This window comes from Drosophila yakuba, chromosome 3R (genome assembly GCF_016746365.2).
Source record: "Drosophila yakuba strain Tai18E2 chromosome 3R, Prin_Dyak_Tai18E2_2.1, whole genome shotgun sequence".
Taxonomy (NCBI): Eukaryota; Metazoa; Arthropoda; class Insecta; order Diptera; family Drosophilidae; genus Drosophila; species Drosophila yakuba.
The window spans coordinates 3,458,163-3,478,906 of record NC_052530.2 but is presented as its reverse complement, the minus strand read 5'-3'; the positions used below and the strand labels follow the sequence as shown (position 1 = coordinate 3,478,906).

The 20,744-nt window shown below is 39.0% G+C and overlaps 1 protein-coding gene and 1 non-coding gene across 8 annotated transcripts in view; both read left to right on the top strand.

Moving 5' to 3' along the window:
• Positions 1 to 20,744, top strand: part of LOC6535367 (afadin) — a 49,839-nt gene that overhangs the window by 15,240 nt on the left and 13,855 nt on the right. For 6 of the 7 annotated variants that reach the window (XM_039376092.2, XM_039376093.2, XM_039376091.2 and 3 more), the window contains exons 2-7: positions 43 to 259; positions 325 to 433; positions 1,108 to 1,301; positions 1,376 to 1,894; positions 3,860 to 3,941; positions 18,545 to 18,897. In XM_039376092.2, the coding sequence (XP_039232026.1) occupies positions 155 to 259; positions 325 to 433; positions 1,108 to 1,301; positions 1,376 to 1,894; positions 3,860 to 3,941; positions 18,545 to 18,897 (1,362 nt within the window). In that variant the 5' untranslated portion in view covers positions 43 to 154. Of the gene's footprint in view, positions 1 to 42; positions 260 to 324; positions 434 to 1,107; positions 1,302 to 1,375; positions 1,895 to 3,859; positions 3,942 to 7,623; positions 7,985 to 18,544; positions 18,898 to 20,744 lie in introns of those variants that run through there. The other variant, XM_015191602.2, reaches the window with a different exon arrangement.
• On the top strand, positions 10,873 to 10,996 carry LOC6540381. Its single transcript, XR_005561871.1, has one exon. It is a non-coding gene; the product is annotated as a U4atac minor spliceosomal RNA (small nuclear RNA).

The following is a 20,744-nucleotide window of genomic DNA, read 5'->3' as shown; positions in this document are numbered from 1 at the left end:
AGAATCTAATTTTATCAAAAATGTATGCTTTATTGTTTACAGATAGTTCATAGCTCTAACGAAACCTTAACGACGTCACACTGGAGTCACAACACGATCTATTTTCCCGGAACTGAGACGTGACTTCCCCCACCTTGAATATAACCTGTACAGTATGTCACATGATAAGAAGATGTTGGATCGCGAGGCAGTACGTTCAGTGATACAGCAATGGAACGCCAATCGTTTGGATCTTTTTGCGCTCTCCGAGCCAGACGAGGTGAGTTATGTTATGAATAAATAAATAAGTTTATTTAATTATCATTTTAATTGTTCTAACTGCAGAACCTGCTCTTCCATGGCGTCATGCGCTTCTACTTCCAAGATGCTGGCCAGAAAGTGGCCACCAAATGCATTCGCGTGGCTTCGGACGCCACCGTCACAGATGTCATAGGTATTGATTTTTTGAGCAACTTTAAATTATTCAATATTTTTAAATATAAGGAAAATTTAATTTAAAAACTTGAAATTCCTTGAAAACATATTTTAAAGAGTTTAAGCTTCTTTTAATATAAAACAATAGAGAACGCTATCGTCTTCTTCCCCGAATATGTGATACCCGTTACTTAGCTAGCGGAAGTGCGAACGAGGTTTGTATGCGTGGCAAAAATGTTATTTTCAAGTCAATAGAAATTTACAAGACCAACAAAACGGTGAAAAAATATCTAAACATTTTTGAAAAGTGTGGGCGTTAAGGTGGGCGTGGCAAATACATTTTGTCAAATCGATAGAAATGTACAATACTATCAAAAAAATATTCAAACATTTTTCAAAAGTGTGGACGGGATAGTTTTGGGCGGTTTTTGGGCGTTAGAGTGGGCGTGGCACCATCGGTCAACAAACTTGCGATGCGTTTATGTCCCTGGAGTCTGTATGCTGAATCTCAACATTCCAGCTTTTATAGTTCCTGAGATCTCGACCTCGTATACGAGTAACGGATATAATAATAATATATAATAATAGTTTATTGTTGTAATTGCTAGTATTTTAATTTAAATAAAGATTTAAAAAGTTTTACAAATACATTTCACACCTTTTTAAATATCTAAATCAATTTCTCTTCCTTAGACACACTCATTGAAAAATTCCGTCCCGATATGCGGATGCTATCCGTGCCTAACTACGCTCTTTACGAAGTTCATGCTAATGGTGAGGAGCGTCGGCTTAATGCCGATGAGAAGCCACTGCTAGTGCAGCTGAATTGGCATATTGACGATCGGGAAGGTCGATTTCTGCTCAAGAACATAGACCAGAAGACCACTGTAAGTAAATTAATATTATTTACATTAAGATTTATTTATTACTAAAACTTATATAATAATGCCACCATCCACAGCCCATCGAGCAGACAGATCTAAACTTTAAGAGAAAACTTTCGAAGCGAGAAAAAAAAGAACAGAAAAAAAAAGAGAAGATGTCAAAGCTGAGCTCCGATCCGCCAAACTCCAGTGCCAGTCAACTGGGCTTGGGAAATGGTGTTGGAGCCTCCTCGGGATCTGCTCACATGAATGGCAACGCCGGTGAAAGCGGCGGCGACGGCAGCGATGCCGTGGCAGGAAAACTGTACACGGAACTGCCAGAAACCTCGTTCACCCGATCGATCTCAAACCCGGAGGCCGTGATGCGGCGCCGTCGACAGCAGAAGCTCGAAAAGAAGCTGCAGCAGTTCCGTTCCAGGGATGGTGGTCCGGATACCGGGGGCACGTTGAAGATTTACGGCGAAAGCCTCTGCCAGGACGTGCCCTACAAAACGCTGTTGCTTTCCATCCGGGACTGTGCGCAGGCTGTTGTTCGAGAAATGCTTGCAAAATACGGTCTAGAAAGGGCCGATCCTCTGCACTATTGCCTGGTTCAGGTGGGATGAGTAAATTATATACAGTTGCGAAAAAAATAATAGCACCACCACACCTTTTTTTGTTTTTGATCAAATAAATTAAGGTTGAGGTACCGATAGAACCAAATACTGATTTTTCGCATAATGCTAGATATTTTTCCCATCCAAAAATGAAAAAAAAAATTTGAATTGTTTATACCTTAATTTTTTATAATTTTTTTTGCGCGGCAAGGTCTAAAATGAGGCGAAAAAAAAAATAGCACCACTATCGATTTTTTCAAATAATCAATAATTATCGAAGGATTGCTTTGGTAAAAAGCATGTGGTTATTAAACTTGACACTTAATCTATTATTTCGAAAATGATTTTTAAACAATTTCCTTTAAAAAATCATTAAAATGGGACGTGGAAAGCACTGCACTGAAGAAAAACGTGACTTGATCAAAAAACTCATTTCTGAAGGAAAATCTTTTAGAAATATTGGCCAAATCCTTCAATGCTCAAACAAAATTATAGGAAATGTAATCACCTACAACGAGAATCCCGAAAAACGTGGGAAAAAACAATCATTGGGCACCCATCTCTTCAAAAGGCTAGTGCCCGAGAGCAAGAAGGATCCATTTAAAGCTCCTACCGAACTGAAAAAGGATCTGAACATATCCGCAACAGTGCAAACAGTTCACACATGTCTAAGGGAACATAGTTTAAAAGGCTGTAGTCCAAGGTAAGGTCCTTTTTTTAAATGGGAGACACATACCCAAGCGCATTAAGTTCGTCAAGGAACCTTTAAATTGGCCATGCGAAAGATGGACGAACTTTTTATTGTCAGATGAGAGCAAGGTGGTTTTTTTTGGTGGCAATGGATCTTGATCGAATGTAAGGCGCCCTAGGAACACCGAATATAAGCCAAACGACACAGTAGAAGCAATAAAACACGGCGGATCCAGTGTAATGGTATGGGCATGTTTTTCTTACTATGGAGTTGGGACAATACATTGGATAAAACCATAATGGATCAGCATGTGTATGTGGATATTTTGGAAACGGTTATGCTACCCTTTGCTGAATATGATATGCCGCTAAAATAGGTCTTCCAACAAGACAAAGATCCCAAGCATACCAGCAGGAAAGCCAAGGAATGGTTCCAAAATAGATCAGTTCATGTTCTGGAGTGGCCTGCGCAGTCGCCAGACCTCAATCCCATCGAAAACCTTTGGTCGAATATTAAAAAGGCAGTTGCAGCTTTTAAGCCAACTAATAACGAAAGCCTATGGACCGTGATTAAGGAGTCCTGGAACAATATAACCCCAAAACGGTGCCAGCACCTGGTTGACTCCATGCCAAAGCGTTGCGCAGGTGTTATTGCTAATAAAGGATACACTACCAAACACTAAATTAATGGGATCGGCGTAGTTTTAATATACAATCACTTGTTATTAATGAATTTGTTACTGTTAAGTTTATATTTTATGTTTAAAGCATTTTTTATGAAGTGGTGCTATTATTTTTTTCGCCCTTTTTTGTCATTTTTCATAAAGTTCCTTAAATAAGTTAAGAATTCATAGAACAATTGTGATTTTTTTTTATTTCCTAAAAAGTGAATTGTTTAACCTTTCTAAAAAGGTATTTCAGATCTTTTTAAACCCAAAATTGTAGGTAGGAGACTTATTCAAAGTTTTACTGGGCAAGTGGTGCTATTTTTTTTTTCGCAGCTGTATATAGTATACTGACGGAGTATAGGTTTTTTTGGTTTTTTTCCTGAAGATATTTGTAATCTTTGATTGAATTAATTATCACATGCTGTTCTATCTTGTAAAGTTTATTAACTATTATTGGGAATTTGCCAATATGGTTTACTTATCAGACATCCGTCAGAACTCAAATAATAATAATCCCTATATAACCCCTAGCTGTAATGTGTAGCATCGCAACCATTTAGTTATGTATCGTTGGAAGTCAGTTTAATTTTTTTTTTACGAAATGCAGGTCAACAGCGACGGAACAGAATATATACTCGACGACGACGAGTGCCCGCTATCGATACTAATGAACCATCCTACGTCGCGAGGTAAGTGCTGTTTGATATAACTATTTAAAATCAATTTTCTTTTGTGAGGAATTGCCACTTCTTCTATAAATATTCACGCAATTGTCTAGGTAAAGACTTGTTTTATCAATAACTATGCTACCTCACTGTTCAACAAACTGACAACAACAAGAAAGGCAATAAAAAAGCACATTCACTGTTGATATTTTGTTATTTCATAAATTCTGTGTGGCTCTGTATCGGTTGGCAATTCTTATCGTCGCGACGGAATTTTTTTTGGGGCTAAGTATTTTTTCACTTGAAAAATTTGATCTGTTATTGGAAAAAACTGTATTTTTTCAATAGAAAAGTATATAAATGCATATAGAGAATACAAGTGGTTTCTTAAGTGTTTAAGAATCTTTTAACTATATTTAAGATGAAAGACAATTTTTGTGAAAAACTAAGTAAGTGCATAATATATATTTACCTTTAGTTGTGCACAAGTGCACAAATCAAAGAAATTTATAATAATTTAAACATATTTATGATAAGTTTACGGAAACCGAAAATTCCGAAATTCAATTAAAAATCAAATCTTTGCGTTAACGAGCCGTTTAAACCTTAACTAAACTGCGTAAAAGCAATTTTCAGGTTTGGAAAAAAGGAAACATCAATGCAATTCATTTACGAATGGAAAACTAGAAACTATATACAACTAACATACTTTTAATTAAGTCAAACTTTCGGTTTTTTCAAGAATAAAGCTTTCTTATTAAGTTTACAAAACTCTCCATGTTCTTGCGGACTCTAGTCAACCTGCCTCGGAATATAGCTTATTAGACTTATACTCATACTGCCGCAAACTTTCCTTCATTCGTGGGACAAAGCATTTAGTGCATTCATAAACCACGTTAGCAAGGACAATATTCAAAGGTGGATTGTGTAATTTAGGATATTGAATCTCTGCAAATGTAAACAGAAGTTTTGTTTTAATATTTTGAACAGCACAACTAGGCAAGACGATCCGACGCTTAGAACTTAGCTATGTGCCTTAGTAAACGGACTCTTCTCTTAAAAACAGATCAAACCGGAAAGTATATATTTCATAGCTGTTATAAAAACATTCTAAACCATGCATTTGCTAAAACTTAAAAATGTGTTTATACCCGTTACTCGTAGATTAAAAGGGTATATTAGATTCGTTGAAAAGAATGTAATGACAGAAGGAAGCGTTTCCGACCCTATAAAGTATATATATTCTTGATCAGGATCAATAGGGGATCCGGCCATGTCCGTCTGCCCGTCTGTCTGTCCGTATGAACGTCGAGATCTCAGAAACTATAAGAGCTAGAAAGTTTGATATTAAGCATGACGACTCCAGAAACATAGGCACTTTTGAAAAATGTTTTGATATTTTTTCACAGTTTTGCTAGTCTTGTAAATTTCTCTTGACTTAACAAAAATCTTTTAGCCACGACCACTGTAACGCCCACAAAACACCCAAATCTGCCACGCCCATACTTTAGAAAAATGTTTTGATATTTTTTAATTTTTTTATGTCTTGTAAATTTACATCGATTTGCAGTAAAACTTTTGGCCACACCCATAAATCGGCCAAAGCTGCCACGCCCATACTTTAGAAAAATGTTTTCATATTTTTAATTTTTTTTTACTTCTTATTTAATTTTAAATTATTTTAGATTTGCCAAAAATATTTTTTTTGTCGGTGTATATGCGACATCCTCACATCGCTTATGATGACGGCATTGGCAGGGGTTTCTTTTCTTTTTTTTCCCCCTGTTGCATGGCTTAAGTGTTGGGATGCGAGCTTCCAGACCTTGGTAGCTACATGAGTGTGCTCCTCGTTCTGCCTTTTTCTCTTTCTATGCCTGGTCCACTGGCCATTCGAGAGGTGTAAAATGTAAATAACAACCGCACTTTACTTTACTTGACTTTGCCTTTTGAAACTGCTAATTGTTGGTCGATTTTCCCCGCTACCTCGTTCTGCGTGTTAGTGTAACCTAGCGAATGTTTACCGCCGTAGGTTATGGTTTATCTGTACTTTTCTGTGGACAATCAATGTGGGTTACCATACAACGAGAACCAAGAACGTGTGAGCTATTTCGTTAATTTTCTTGTCACTAAATGAGATGTAAAGGCCCCAGGTCAGGTTTTAACGTTTCGCAATGCACCTTTTTTTTTAATTATTGGATAAAGAAAGTCCTTCGCTGTCCATAACTTTATTTCCTTTTAATATCAGCCTAAGTTTGATGCCTTTGTCGATTTGATACAGTATTTCTCTTGTGCGGAAAGTGGGCCATTACGCTCTCTTAATTCACTTTCAATATCTATAGCTAAAAGAGAAATTGGAAATTTTGACTCTCTGTTGTGGAGTCTATTCCGCTCGTATCTTTTGTGTCTCGGTTTTATCGTTTTGAGTTTCGCCCTCGATTCAATTATATTTATGTTTGTTTGTCAGTGCTTCTACTGCACAGTGGATGATAATAATAATACAAATTATAATTTGGCAATAACTCAACACCAGTCATGACAATAATATTTAGAAATGAATTCTAATTACATATTTAGGAGCAAACTTATACATTTTTTGTTTTCATCTTAACTTGTAACTCAATTAATTAATTACTAATTATTTAATCTATGCACGCAGAGTATACTACTTAAAGGTGATAGTAGGGAATATATTTTATTTATACTATTATGAAGATTCTTTGGATGTGCTTATTCTCATGAACGCGCGCTTTTTTAAATTGTATTTCTCATTTTTAATAGAATATAAACTTCAAACTATGCGTGTCTGTGTGGAGCTCCCTGCAGGGTGACTTTACCAGTCACCCAGTCCAGCCTTTTCGGTTTCTTTTGGTGTCTCTGGCGTCCGTTTATTTCCCTGTGTACGTCCTGTCAAGGATAATTGCATACTTTTGGTGGGTCGGCAACAGAAATCCCACAGTCTTGGGCACTCACCGTTTACCAATGGTAGAAGCGAATGTGATTATAAGTTCGATGTACGGTGCAGCGTCGATATCAGGAATTTCGGGATCGACTAAAGTTAATGGGGTTACCATGCAAATCTTTTAATTTTATTTTTTTTTGTAAGAGATTTTAATCAAATAATTAAAAAACAGATTTCTGCATCAAAGGAAATTAAGTGAAATGGTTTTTAGCCTGATAAGATTGACTAATGTTGTTGGTTGTGGTTGGATTCTACTGATTCCTGTTATAGTTGTTTTCCACCCGCTGTCAGAGTCCTTTGCAATGTCGACCTACTGCCGGTAGAAGAGGCAAAGGTGGCGTAATGGGGATTCCCCATCAACACATATCCCATTGTTCATTGTCTACGCCGTGCACTTCAACGTCGCATGTCACAGGAGTCACACAGACACGCGCACTTGCACTCGAAAAGAAGTTTAGTGACATTTATGCTATAAAAACATATTGTTTTGTTTTTGACAAGAGTTTTTGAGAAGGAAACTGTCGTTGAAGCTGAGCAACCCTGTTTGGGGTTTTTCTAATAGTCTATTGTTGTGGCGGCTTTCAGTCCCAAATTTTATTCTCTCTGGACACTCTCAAACTGTGGTGCCGATTCCATTGGCCGACAGAGTTTTCCGACGAGAAGCCGAATTCAGTATTTTCCGCATTGTGTTTGGGCCCACAGCGAAGGCAATGGGTTCACACCCAGCGCTAGATTCAGTCATGAAATAATGCTGCTCGGGAAAGCACGACGCTGCGCTATCGGGAAACCCGCGACACGTCGCCGTTGTATTTGAGAAAACGTTGAACCAGCTACGGCGACAGCAGTTTTTCACAAAGATAAAACGATGGTCGGGTAATGGCTGGGCGCCCATCGTTGGGTGCCGCCGCGCTTCGTCCTCCACCGCCCACCATACATACAGAAAATTGTCAAAATAAGAGTCGTTCAATTCAATTTGCTGTGTACAAGCAAGTGATTTTGTCCCGACAAGGGCAATCTATGTGGTCCAATTAGAAAAAGTAGTAGTAACAATAATCAAAGAAGAAATTACTGCGGGAAGCCTGCAAGATGATGGATTGGGGCATACGACGTAAGTTATTTTTCCAGAGGGATCTACCTATTTATTTATATTTCCACCACCGGCAATGAGTGGTGGGACAATCAAGTATTCCCAGAGCGACCTAAAAAGTATGCCACGGAATCCGTCATAGAAAGCTTCCCCTTGAACTTCGTTGGCAATATTTTGCAAATACTTTTGTCACAACTTTTTCGATTTTCGTGTTTGGTCACTGTGAGTTATTAAGCGGTTGCGTATTTGGAATTTTATCGTGTAAACTTAGCTGGCAATTTTCCGGCTCTCAGCAGCATTCATTGATTGCCAGATTGATTGGGCTTGGCATTAAAAGCTTGAGACCGTCAAAACGATGTTTTTAATGGGGAGAGTGTCGCTTGGAGTGCATTATAAACACTCATACAGAAGGGGCTCCATTCCTTGTGTCCTCGATGTTTTAAAGGAACATTTTAAACGTGTTATTAATTCGATTTGGAACTATGGTAATAAAATTCGATCGATTTTCTTCACAGATAGATTTAAATTACCTAATAAAAGCAATGAATTACAGTAACTACATTTAATTTTACCCCTATGTCGCATTTCTATATTTAAACAAATAATTTCTCTCACAGCCCAGACCTAAAAACTTAAAAAAGCATTACACCTATCACAACCCAGTAATTAATTATTAATCGTGCATAAATGTGAAGTGCCTTTTTCTGTATACAATATATGACATATATGTATGTATGTTACATTCAATACCGTTTTGCTACATGTAGGTATCGCAATAAAAACATTCGTAAAAACGAATATTTTAAGGTAAAAGATAAGAAATTATTCAATGTACGGGTTAAGTTATTATTGTAGTGCTTGAAAGTATTATGGGCTAATCACAATTGATCGGAATCGTAAATAGGAACTACTAAGTTTGTGACGAGATATCCTCCTGTAAATATACATTTTGGGAAATACCTAATAATTTTGGCTATCGTGTTTCGTTCCTTGAACGAATGTTTATATTATTCCCGGATACCGAGCGGAACATTGTCCTGATGATTGTCTCGATGACATTTACCTTTCGAACGGCACGGAATTAACGCTACATTTGTTTTTCCAATAAAAAATATAAGGAAACTGTCGACAGGAACAATAATCATTTCGGTCAGAAAAGGTCAAACCTAATGAAGCTCAAACGCCTGCTTGGTAGACTTTGGTCCATGGCTGCTCATAAATAATTGTGCCCCGCCCGCCGACACGACATTCACTATATTGCCCTTCTTTTTCCACCTCTCTGTGAGATAAGTTCTTCATAAAGTTTGCAAACTGCAGAGCATAATTTGCTGCCTGAATCTTTTTCGGAACTTGGGAGCTGTCGACTTTATTTCACGCCACGGTCTTAACGGCTCCAACCGAAGCCCGAGAAGTGCAGTTTATTTCGAGGCAAGCGTCGCCGTCAGATACTGAAAGCCTGAAGGTCATCCCTGGTCATGGTTGTTGTCCTTTCCATCCCACATGAGGGTGGGAAACGTCATTCAAAATTGGGTTGGCAATTTGTTCGCTTTTTGTTTTATTGCTGGCCCTACTCTTTTCATTAGGGAATTCGGTTATGTATAAAATGAGAGCTAGAAGTTATTATGTGAATTTTCAGCAAGCTAGAAGCTTCTATATATATGGATCTTTAAAGCTATAGTTTTAGGTATTTAATTTTCATGTCTTTTCGGGTATGTATCACTGGAAAAATACTTTAAATAGCCACTAGAAAGCTACATTTATAATATTTGCTATTGTATGGAGGAATGGCTTTAGGAGTGGTGAGGCAATGAGATTGAGCAAATATAAGTTTATTAAATGAAATTAGATATATGAAATATTAAATTAATTAAATATAATCACGCGTACAGACGCTCCGCGACGGCTTGCTCTTCGACGACGACTGAGCGAACACACATTAGCGTGGCCATCTGTTCTCCCGGGCTACCACCGTACTTGACAGGCAAGGTTGCCATATGCTTACACTATATTTTCGTTATAGGATATTAACCATTCAAAAGTTCGACTGAACATTGTTTATTACACTTTATTTACAAACGATGTTTTAGTGCATGCAATATTTTACTTGCAAACAAAAGACAAATCTGAAAAGCGATTTTCATTTCCAGTTTGATATTTCCTATTTCTGTTGACATTTTCAATTGGCAACGTAGCGCCACAGCCGAATCACATCAGAATCCACAGTCATCCACAGCCCGAAGCAGTAATCATCGTTACTTACATGATACCGCCTCTCGATTGCCTCACCCAACTTTTTACTTTCCCCAGCCATTTGCCTCACAAGTTGGCAGATAGTCAGCCAGTGCGAACGGAAAATGCAAGTGAGCTCTCCTCTCAGGGCTCCTAAATATTAGAGACAAAGGCAGCACTTAGGAGCAGACACACATGTCACAGTGCTTTGGTAGGGGGAAGCTGGCTCCTTGCCAGGATGAATGTGTATGCCGTATTCTGCATTCCATTCTTCAAGTGAATTATTCAGCTTCGTGATTTTACTTAACTCCCTCCGAGCGTCCTTGAGGTTTCTTACTAAAAGGAAATTTCCCATTTATTTATATGTCTAATTCGATTAGGATCCAAAAAGATGCCAAAACGGAAATTAATCATATTACCACGAGTCGCCAGTCAGGCATCACAGCTGAATAAGTCGTGCATTCCTGAACTAGTCGTCATAAATCTTTCAGATAAGGGTTGCTCTTGAAATTACCCCACTTCCGCGAAAAAACGGACGTTGCAGAAAACCGGTTTGAAACCCTTTAAGCTCGCTTTTGCGATCGCAAGATTTGCTTTTGCAGATTTTAAGTTGGTGCTCCTATAATTCCCAACTAGTACTGGCCACACTTGGTTGACGTGAAGGCGCATTCCAGCACTCCACCTTCCTTGTCTTGGGGAGCAGAAATGTTCAATGAACGTCTAGTGAGGACATTGTTGCTGACACCAATGATATTACCCCCGCTCGTCGATCGTTCGCGATTGGAGTTCGGAATTTTTGGACTAGGCTTCCTTACTTTACAGGGAGCCGCCTCTTTAATGCATATAAAACTAGATGTTGAAAGTAGTTATTTTCGTGGACTGATCATGGAATGGAATGCCTAGGATTTGGTATAAAATACATAAACGTAAAGGCTGTATTTTATGGATACTCGTGAGCTATGTAAGCTATGGTAAAAATCCTGCTCCCGCTGATGTTGCAGACTTAAGCTTGCGTTTCGGTTAAATGGCTTCTTTTTTCATTTCCCAGGCATCCATTCAGACCAAAGGCAACCCGCGAGAACCTCAAACTCAGGAAAGTGAAGGCAAAAAATCGCAAGTTGGGCAACAATAAAGACGTTGACTGTGCGATGCTCGTTAGCTGAAAAGTAGCTTCAAGTATATCTTATGTTTTTATGTGTTCACAGAACACACATATCCTTTGTCTTACACTTGTGCTCTTTTTGCTGCCGGTGTGAGTCGGTTGGGCGTATTGATTGCCTCAATAAGAGAAAAAGTGGGGGAGGAGATAATGTTTGGGGCCCGATTGATGGAGTGGATTTGTGCGGTAATGCGTATGGAAATAAAAGTGGAAATGTGAGAAAAATGATTGTCGGGCGTTTGTGGTTTACCCGGTAAAAGCCCATTATTTCTGTTTTGCTTTCGTAATTCGATAGGTATTTTGGAGACGGTCCCATCTTCATCTTTGACTAGTTTTCGGTTTAGCATTCTATTACTATTAACTTGTGTTCAATACTTGGCCATACCATATACAATTCAGCTTATTTAAAAGTTTAGAATGTTGCTTCACGTACTGAAATATTAAGTAGTTTTTGATTTTTCTTTATTGTTTGTATCCTTTTTTTTCGGAATGCAGTACTTTGAATTATTTATCCTTAAAATGTGGCTGTATTTCAATTTTCGTTGCAATTATTGGTTTGAAACTAAACAAAAGGTCAATAAAAAGTCCTTCATACCGCGATTCTTCCGAAATCCATACAGTTTGTGCACTGTATGCAGTTAGCGGATTCTTTTTAAATTGTAATTAAACGTAAATATATTTTAAATGACTCAGTGCATAGTTACACAGCACCTTAAGCTCCGCTTATCGCACCCCACTAAATCGGACAGCGAACCACGACCATGTCCGGGTTTCGAGCAGGCTTTTCGGCAGGACGTCAGTGCATCCATTTGGTTGGGCTGGTCGCATGTCGCTGCTGGATGGCAATCGAAAGGATGTGTGCCAGTTCCTTCCCCGTTTTGTATCCTGTATGCCTAAGTTGCCAATGCCACTGGGGGCGTAATGGTAATGGTGCTGGTGTGTCATGCAAGGACCAAAGAGCAAACGCAGTTAGACACACCAGCACTAATACCAGCGCCGAGCTCAAACACTTGCAGGCGAACACACAGCATACGCCCGTTGAAAACATTGTAAACTAAATGTTGTTTTATACACCACTCACTCACCAACACAGTCATAATTTACTCTGCTTGCTTTATGGGTGCTTTAGGGCGTGCTTGTGCAGTTTTACGCAAAAAAAGAGAATATATTGGACTTGAAAAATAAAACGAAAAAGGTTGATATCGAAAAAGAAAAAAGTGTACACGTACCTTATTGAAAATTAAAATAGGGAACAGACACACAATATTTTGTAATTGTATATTTTGTATATTTGTCATTGTATATATTGTATAGACATAAGATTATATTGTTATAAATTACACATTTTATGTCACGTTATACTTTTTTAACATGCGATCCTTTTAGTGATTTTTTTCTCTTTAAAGCAACAACAAAATCAAAATTTCCAGGGTATTTGTTAGTTGAAAGACCTTAGCTCAGTGTTCTTATTGGATTTTTCGTGTCTTATTCATTCATTCACGCACCCAGTCCGACAGTGAGCTAGTCGGCGAAGGACTCGCGTTTGTGGCATTGCTCATACGCTCAGTGTGCTCTCAGTTATCCTTGCGCGTTGTCAAAGCATTGTTGTGGGCACCCGGCGCCTGGCAGCTGCGGCCCAGACCTGACTTCCTCGGTCTCCATACGGTTAGTTAGTTACAATATTATTGAAAAAAATGAATTTAAACTGTGCCTTTTTGGGACGATTTTCATCGGTCGACGCGTTTGCGGTTATTCCGGAGTGTGGTGTGTGTCCGTGCGTTCTGCCTTTCAATTTGATGGCAATTTATTTGATTTCATTATTTACGCAGTCTGCCGTACTTTGATTTCGATTTGTACTTTCTTGCTGCATTACCAAGTGCGCAAATTGAACTTTCACACGTAGCTGGCTTTTTCGTTTTGGTTCTGTCCTTTTTTCGAGGAATGAGAGCCAACCATAAAACACATAATTTTTTAGAAAACCCTTACATCAATATAATATAATTGTGTACTTATATGTACATATATGTATGTACATCCAAAGGAAAAATGTCGGTCTCAACGGCGATTGCTCAGTTCCTGAGGACCCTGCCAAAACAAACAGACAAAAATCGATAAATTTCAGGAGTTATTTACAAAAGCTAAACGTTTTTTCTCGTGGTCCCATGTGTGTGTTGGCCATTATGGGCTTTAATTTCAATGGGCATGACAAGGACGCTGCTGCAAGGTATAAAAGGACACGATGTCCTGCCTTGTCTGTCGTCACCAATGGTGCACAACATATTAAATAATGATTAAAGTAAAATCAGTCAAACCGAAACGTACGAAGTACAACCCAAGCATTTGGTGTACCCATTAGTATTCTGCGATTACAACAAAGTGGAGCTCATAAATTGTCAGTGTATTTACTACGCATTAAATATGTTTTAGTTTGTAGGTCTTACTTCATACACCGATATACCAAAGACATTATAATTATAATTATTATTATAATGTCTTTAAATATACCCCAATCATCTCATCCAGTTTAATATTCATTTTATTTCTTTTTAAACGCTCCTTAAGGAATAGTACTTGAAGTAGAAGGACTCACTCGCAGTCACGGATAACATGGAAAATCCAATCAAGCCATCAGCTGGTCTCACTTTCCACTTCCATTCTCGACTTTTCACAGCCCGCGATTTCCCGCTCTCAGCTGCTGTGATTTCCGACCATATATATTCTTGATCAGGATCAATAGCCTAGTCGATCTGGCCAAGTGTGTCTGTCCGTCCGTTCGTATGAACTTCGAAATCTTAGGAACAATAAACGCGAGAAAGTTAAGTTTCAGCATGCAGACTCCAGAGACATAGACGCAGCGCAAATTAGTCTTTTCATGTTGCCACGCCCACTCTAACGCACACAAAACGCCAAAACTATCAGTGTTGCACTTACACTAGCTGAGTAACGTCTATCAGATAGTCGGGGAACTCAACTATAGCGTTCTCTCTTGCTTAACATTTAATGTGGCAATTATATCTTTATTGTTGCCAAATTGTCTAGCAAAAAATGCTGATAGCCACCTTGGGCAGCACTTGACTTGAATGTTGGCTGACGCCCAGCTTGAAAGGAGTTGTTTTTGGGCACAATGAGAAGCCGCAGAATAATTTGATTTTGTGCATCGATTACGATTAGAACTTCCTTATGAATATCTAGTTTGGGCCGCTGACAGGGGTTCACATTGTGGGACAAATATTGAAAAACATATTTGTCCATAGCTGAATTGCATTTGAGGTAGTAGAAAAATAAACGTAAATAGAATAACTGAATGGGAATAATCCAGAATAATCACTTAAAAAGCATTTAGTGATTTAGATCCGTATCTGTGTTTGTTTAAGTTAAATACTATGTTTTGATTTGCCAAGCTGTTCATCCCATTTAGACTTTAAGTCTCCACCTTGTTTTAGTCCAGCGCAGAAGTGACATCTATAAAAAATTTGTATGGCAAAATGGCCGTCCGATAAAGGGGTGTTTACACAATCTGCGTTGAGGCTTACACGAGGATAAAACTATTCTCGGTACCGCCTGTTTATTGCAGGCGTCGGATTCTGGTCAAAGGAGGAAACTTCTTGCACAAGAGGAAAACTTTGTTCATTAAATTTTCATTGTTTTAATTTGCACAACGTTAAAAGCTGCCTTCTGCACAATCTCGCCCTTTGTGGAACAGGAAAATGGAGGTTGGTCTGTAAAGAGAGCGGTTATGTAGCTGGAGTTCTCTATGTGGACGTGCATTGGCGGAGATGTGGTTGCATAGGTTCCTTAGGTTTTTACAATCAAAGCCGCCACGTTTTACGACTAATTTGGCTAATTTGAGCAAGGGCCCTGCGTTTGAGAATGTAGTTCAAAAAAACTGTGAAAAGTTTGTTTTTCTAAAGTATCTTTTTTACATACTACACTTTTAATTAAATGCATGTTTGTGTTCTGTTCGCTATTTTGCATGGTCTGATGCGAAGTTTGAGGGCTAATTGAAAACAGCTCTATAAAACAAAATATCGGTCTTAGAAAGGAATGGACTTTCCCAAAAAGGGTGTGTTTTAAATATTTAGTAGAAATATATTAGTTAGGAACAGCTCAATAAAGCCATCACTGCGTATAGGTTATGATTGTCAAGATAGTTTCTATTGCCTATGCGTGCAAAATGCCTTTCTAACCAACCCGAATGGGACACTTTGGCAACCCACTTTTCTCTTTCTAATCGCTTTGACCATTAGAGCACAAGCTGAGCTAATAAAAATGAATGCGCCCAGCGCTTGTTGACCCCAGATTCCGCATTTTGTGGATTACCCAACGGGCGGCGATGGGTGGTCATTCCTGTCCTGGTACAGATTCAGTCACTCAACTCGTTATGCAATTTCCCTGCATTGTTTTTCAGTCTGTAAAATGTGCCACCACCTCCCATCCCTTGTGTTCTGTTGCCAATTTATTCGCACTTATGCACGTGCATACAGCCACGTCAATACAGCCGCACACAAGGACAGTCGGAGGCTACACACATGATCCTGGCACGTTGTTGGCCGAATCAATTTCATGGCTCGTTCGTCTACGCCCGAACCATCCTCCCACCCAAACCCATCCACCTAACTACACCTCCACCTGGTCACCTGTCGTTTCCTCACCACCTGTTTTTGATGGTTTTTGCAATTTGCCCGTTTTCTTATGTCAACAATGGTACTGGTGGTGCGTAGGCGAGAGGATGGGTTGGTGGTGCTACCTTTGGAACGGTCAAGCTGTTGACCAAGTAGGAACAATTAAAACGATTTTTCTGGCATCCGTTTGGCACTGCACTTTATCAATGTGACCCTCCTTTCTGCTTTCCAAATGTCAACTGCCAAGGACGAAACGTTGTTGGCTTTCGTTCCCTTGCTAGAAATAAAGTCGCAAGTGCACTGAAAAAAGTTTTATAATGTTTGAAATTAATATGTTTTGTTTATTATTTAAGCCTATTTATTATTTATGTACGATAATAATTTTATTGATTGGAACAAAAATTTTTTAAATATGTTCACAAGCAAAGGTTAAGATTAATATTTTTTGTGCATGTGTCCATATGCATACTTTGATTGCCAGTCTCGTTGCTGAGCTGTCTTTAAATGTCGAACTTGTCCATATACTGATTGATTAACAATTGTATGTTGTGCATGGTTCGGTTATAAATTACATGGTTTGGTGAAGACGGTTATGGGAACTGTCATCTGCAGTTGAAAAAGAAAGTTTAGGGTTAAAAAAGAGTTGGGAAATAACATCTCCTTTATTTGAATGGCAATTTAAATCGCTTCGTTTCAAATGCAAAACATAATTGATATAGCTACTATATGGATTCATGGAAATGATTTTTATTCTAAGTTATTAAAATAAATTCCGTGCAGCAAGTTAGTTTGAAGGCAAATTCCGAAGCGTAATTTCAGCCCAAAAATTCAACCCCTTTTTATCTGTGATCAAATTCTTAGCCTTCAACTAACTCTAAACTCAACTCTAATCAAGCTACAATTCAAACAAGGAAATTATTCAGTCATCCCACTCAAGGCTTTCTCTATACCAAGTATACGAAGCGTGTACATTCTTATTTTTTCCTTGAGCTTAGGCTGCTTTATTGTTTGCTTTTCGATTGGTGGCAGCACACATTCTGGAATAGATTATTCTGAAAAAAGTTTTGCCCAACGCCATCAAAACGAAGTTCGCACTTTAAATTCATTGTGTCAGCCATGAAATAATTACACGTGTGTATCAACAACGCCAGAAATGCAGCTGGGGTTTATTGGGATCGCAGAAAGGTATTATGAAACGAAAACATAGTTCAATTGGCTATACGTTGTTCTTTAACAAATTGTTCTTTCTCACCTCCCTTTTTTTCTAGTTGAAAAGGAGACTAACTTTCCCTAGGGTTCCCCCTTGCCTTCCAATATGTTGCACATACCACGCCCTGCCATGGGTTATTTAGCCTGCATTGCTCAAATGCCTTTGGCACATGCCAAGTCTGGTCTTGCATTTCGCCATCATCTGCTGCAATTTGCCCCAAAACCATGGGACAAAAGTGGGTTATGTCGCACCAGGGGGAGATGTGCTGCAGTAGCTGCCATCGCATTTTGCATGCTTCGTTAAGCATTCTGTACAATAAACAACAGCTCCAGCAGCAGCATCCGAGATTAGGGTACGAAGGGAGACCGAGGAGTATAGTTCGATTTATTGGATTCGATGAAATCTCGATAATAATTTATTATATTATATTTAAATCACTAACAAAATAATAGATACCAATGTTTGTAATTTTAAAATTGTTAGACCCTCTAACAGGACCATTTGTAGCTAACTCAAGTAGTAACCCACTTCATGGTAATACGTTTCAGAGTAAAAAATTGTGTGTGTGCCTGCTGTGATTGGTGTTGCAGTTGTCGTCTATGAAAAGTTACGAAATGTATATACATTTTTTTTATCAAAGAACCAGCAAGCGACGTTTTTCCACTGGGCTGTCGTCTGACATCGCCCAGATATTCAGGCAGCTGGCAACTAGTCAGTCGGTTCAGTCTGGGTTCAGGAATGCTATTTGGGTATATTGTACATATATTCCCCAAGTAACCCCCGCCTGGAATATATATTGTTTTTCGTTGGCTCACATCTAATATGAACATCTAATATCGAAATGAGATTGATGATGCAGTCCGAAGTGGATTTCGTTTTCTGAGTTACATACTTCCGACGCGAACAGATGGGTTGCGATTGCACAGAGCGTTTTCGAGGTTCCAACACTAGTGGGCAGAACTTTATACCATATTGTACCATATAGTTTCCTTGGAAGATTTATAGAAACTATTTCAATTTGAATTACATAATATTAAGCAAGAAAAGTTACAAGTATATTGAAATAAGTATTTTAATAAGCGCACGTCATTGATTTTTGCCATTGTCAGTCATCATTCCTTTGCACGACAGAGATTTACAATTTTGCCTCATTCAGCCTAAACTGCATTTCCCAGCGAGACACAAAATACAAAAGGCGGCTAAAAAACTGCGGTTGCATAATTTTTGTTTTCTATCGTTGTTTACGTATTCGAATACCATTTACCGAACTATGAATGTAACGAGTAAATATACCTCTAACTAAAATTAAGTCCTAGCCAATATTCATTGTTTTGTTAACTTATATTTTATTATATTTTCAGGCTCCATTATGTTCCATGTACGGAGGCGTCCGGCGGACTCACAGCCCCGGAGACGAAAGAAAAAACCACTGGGGGCAGCCAATGGTGCCAACCACATATCCGGAGATCGTGAGGGACCTGTCCTAGTAGAAGTGACTCATAGCGGCGACGGCGGTCGGCGGATTAAGTTGGGCAGCGACCCGGTGGAGGTGGGGTCGGCCAACACTAACTGCCTGCAGCTTTTCGGACCCTCAATCCAGCCGAGGCACTGTCTCATTTCGCTGCTGGAGGGGGTTTGCACCGTGACCCCGCTGCACACCGATGCCCTGACCTTTGTCAACGGCCACCACATTAGTCAACCGACCATTTTGCATGTAAGTTTAAAAAGCGGTTCAAAATATAGTCTAATTTAAAATTGTACATTCTGTCGAAATCTGCGCATCCCGAAATCATCGAACTAGAGAATTTATCCTGCTAAGATTCTACTGCTATTTAAGGCACACGATATGAAGTGCGTCTAGGTCTATATGTACATATGTATATATGAAATGTGTCTAGGGATAATACACATTTAGCTCCTACTCCGAAAGTCTGATTGTTCTAGTTTCCGATAGGCTTTATTCGCGCATATTGGCTTATTTTTATACCCGTTACTCGTAGAGTAAAAGGGTATACTAGATTCGTTGAAAAGTATGTAACAGGGAGAAGGAAGCGTTTCCGACCATATAAAGTATATATATTCTTGATCAGGATCAATAGCCGAGTCGATTTGGCCATGTCCGTCTGTCCGTCCGTCTGTCCGTCTGTCTGTCCGTATGAACGTCGAGATCTCAGAAACTACAAAAGCTAGAAAGTTGAGATTAGGCATACAGACTCCAGGGACATAGACGCAGCGCAAGTTTGTCGAATCATGCTGCCACGCCCACTCTAACGCCCACAAACCGCCCAAAACTGCGACGCCCACACTTTTGAAAAATGTTTTAATATTTTTTCATTTTTGTATTGGTCTTGTAATTTTCTACCGATTTGCAAAAAAAACTTTTTGCCACGCCCACTCTAACGCCCACAAACCGCCCAAAACTGCCACGCCCACACTTTTGAAAAATGTTTTAATATTTTTTCATTTTTGTATTGGTCTTGAAAATTTCTATCGATTTGCAAAAAAAACTTTTTGCCACGCCCACTCTAACGCCCACAAACCGCCAAAAGCTGCCACGCCCACACTTTTGAAAAATGTTTTGATATTTTTTCATTTTTGTATTAGTCTTGTAAATTTCTATCTATTCGCCAAAAAACTTTTGGCCACGCCCACTCTAACGCCCACAAACCGCCAAAAACTGTCCTTCGCACTTACACTAGCTGAGTAACGGGTATCAGATAGTCGGGGAACTCGACTATAGCGTTCTCTCTTGTTTAAAATATGTAAAATGTTGAGTTTCAAGCAGATATTTGCAGCTTCCCTGCACTACATAAAAGTGTGCTGTTCTGAGGGTGACCTTTAATGTACCCCCTCATTGCCTAATTGCAAATAATTCGTTTTAATTAGTTGAATTTTTGTGCCCATCACCGACGCTTGTGCTTAATTTGACAGCGGCTGGCTGTGTGGCAAGGAAAAGTTTTACCATCGACCTTGACCCGGCTAAAGTTTAAAGGGTTTAAAAGCTGCCTATTTGCACCGCCTGTTTTTGTCTTCCTTGCCCTTGCGGATTTTGTGGCTCCAACTGTCAGAGCAGGCCCAAGCCAATAATCGCACTGGCTTAGAGTCAACTGAAAGATAAATGAACATCGGGATTGAGGGAAATGGGTCTGAAAGTGAAACCACATTTAAAGTTTAATTATATATAGAACATCTATCTAGCTGCATATATTTAAAAATGTTTTTTCTGAGTGTAAATATCGCCATGGGACGTTTGCAATCTATAGCAAGCTCCGCTTTTCAATTCCCATTCATCTGCACTTCAAGTTCATAACCACCTTTGAATTTTTAGTTCGAAAGGCAATAAATCCGCAGATACCAATGTGACGGGTGTGTGTGCACGTCCCACAGGCTTTAAATCGCCGGGGATTTATCTTTTGTTTTGACAACTTTTCGACACACAACGGAAACACAAACAAAAAGCTAGCGACAAGTACAGCAGCTGAATCCAATTGGGGCTCTGAACTCTCACGCATTAACGAAAAAGTCAAAGCAAACGCCACCAAATCAAAATCTGAAATTTCG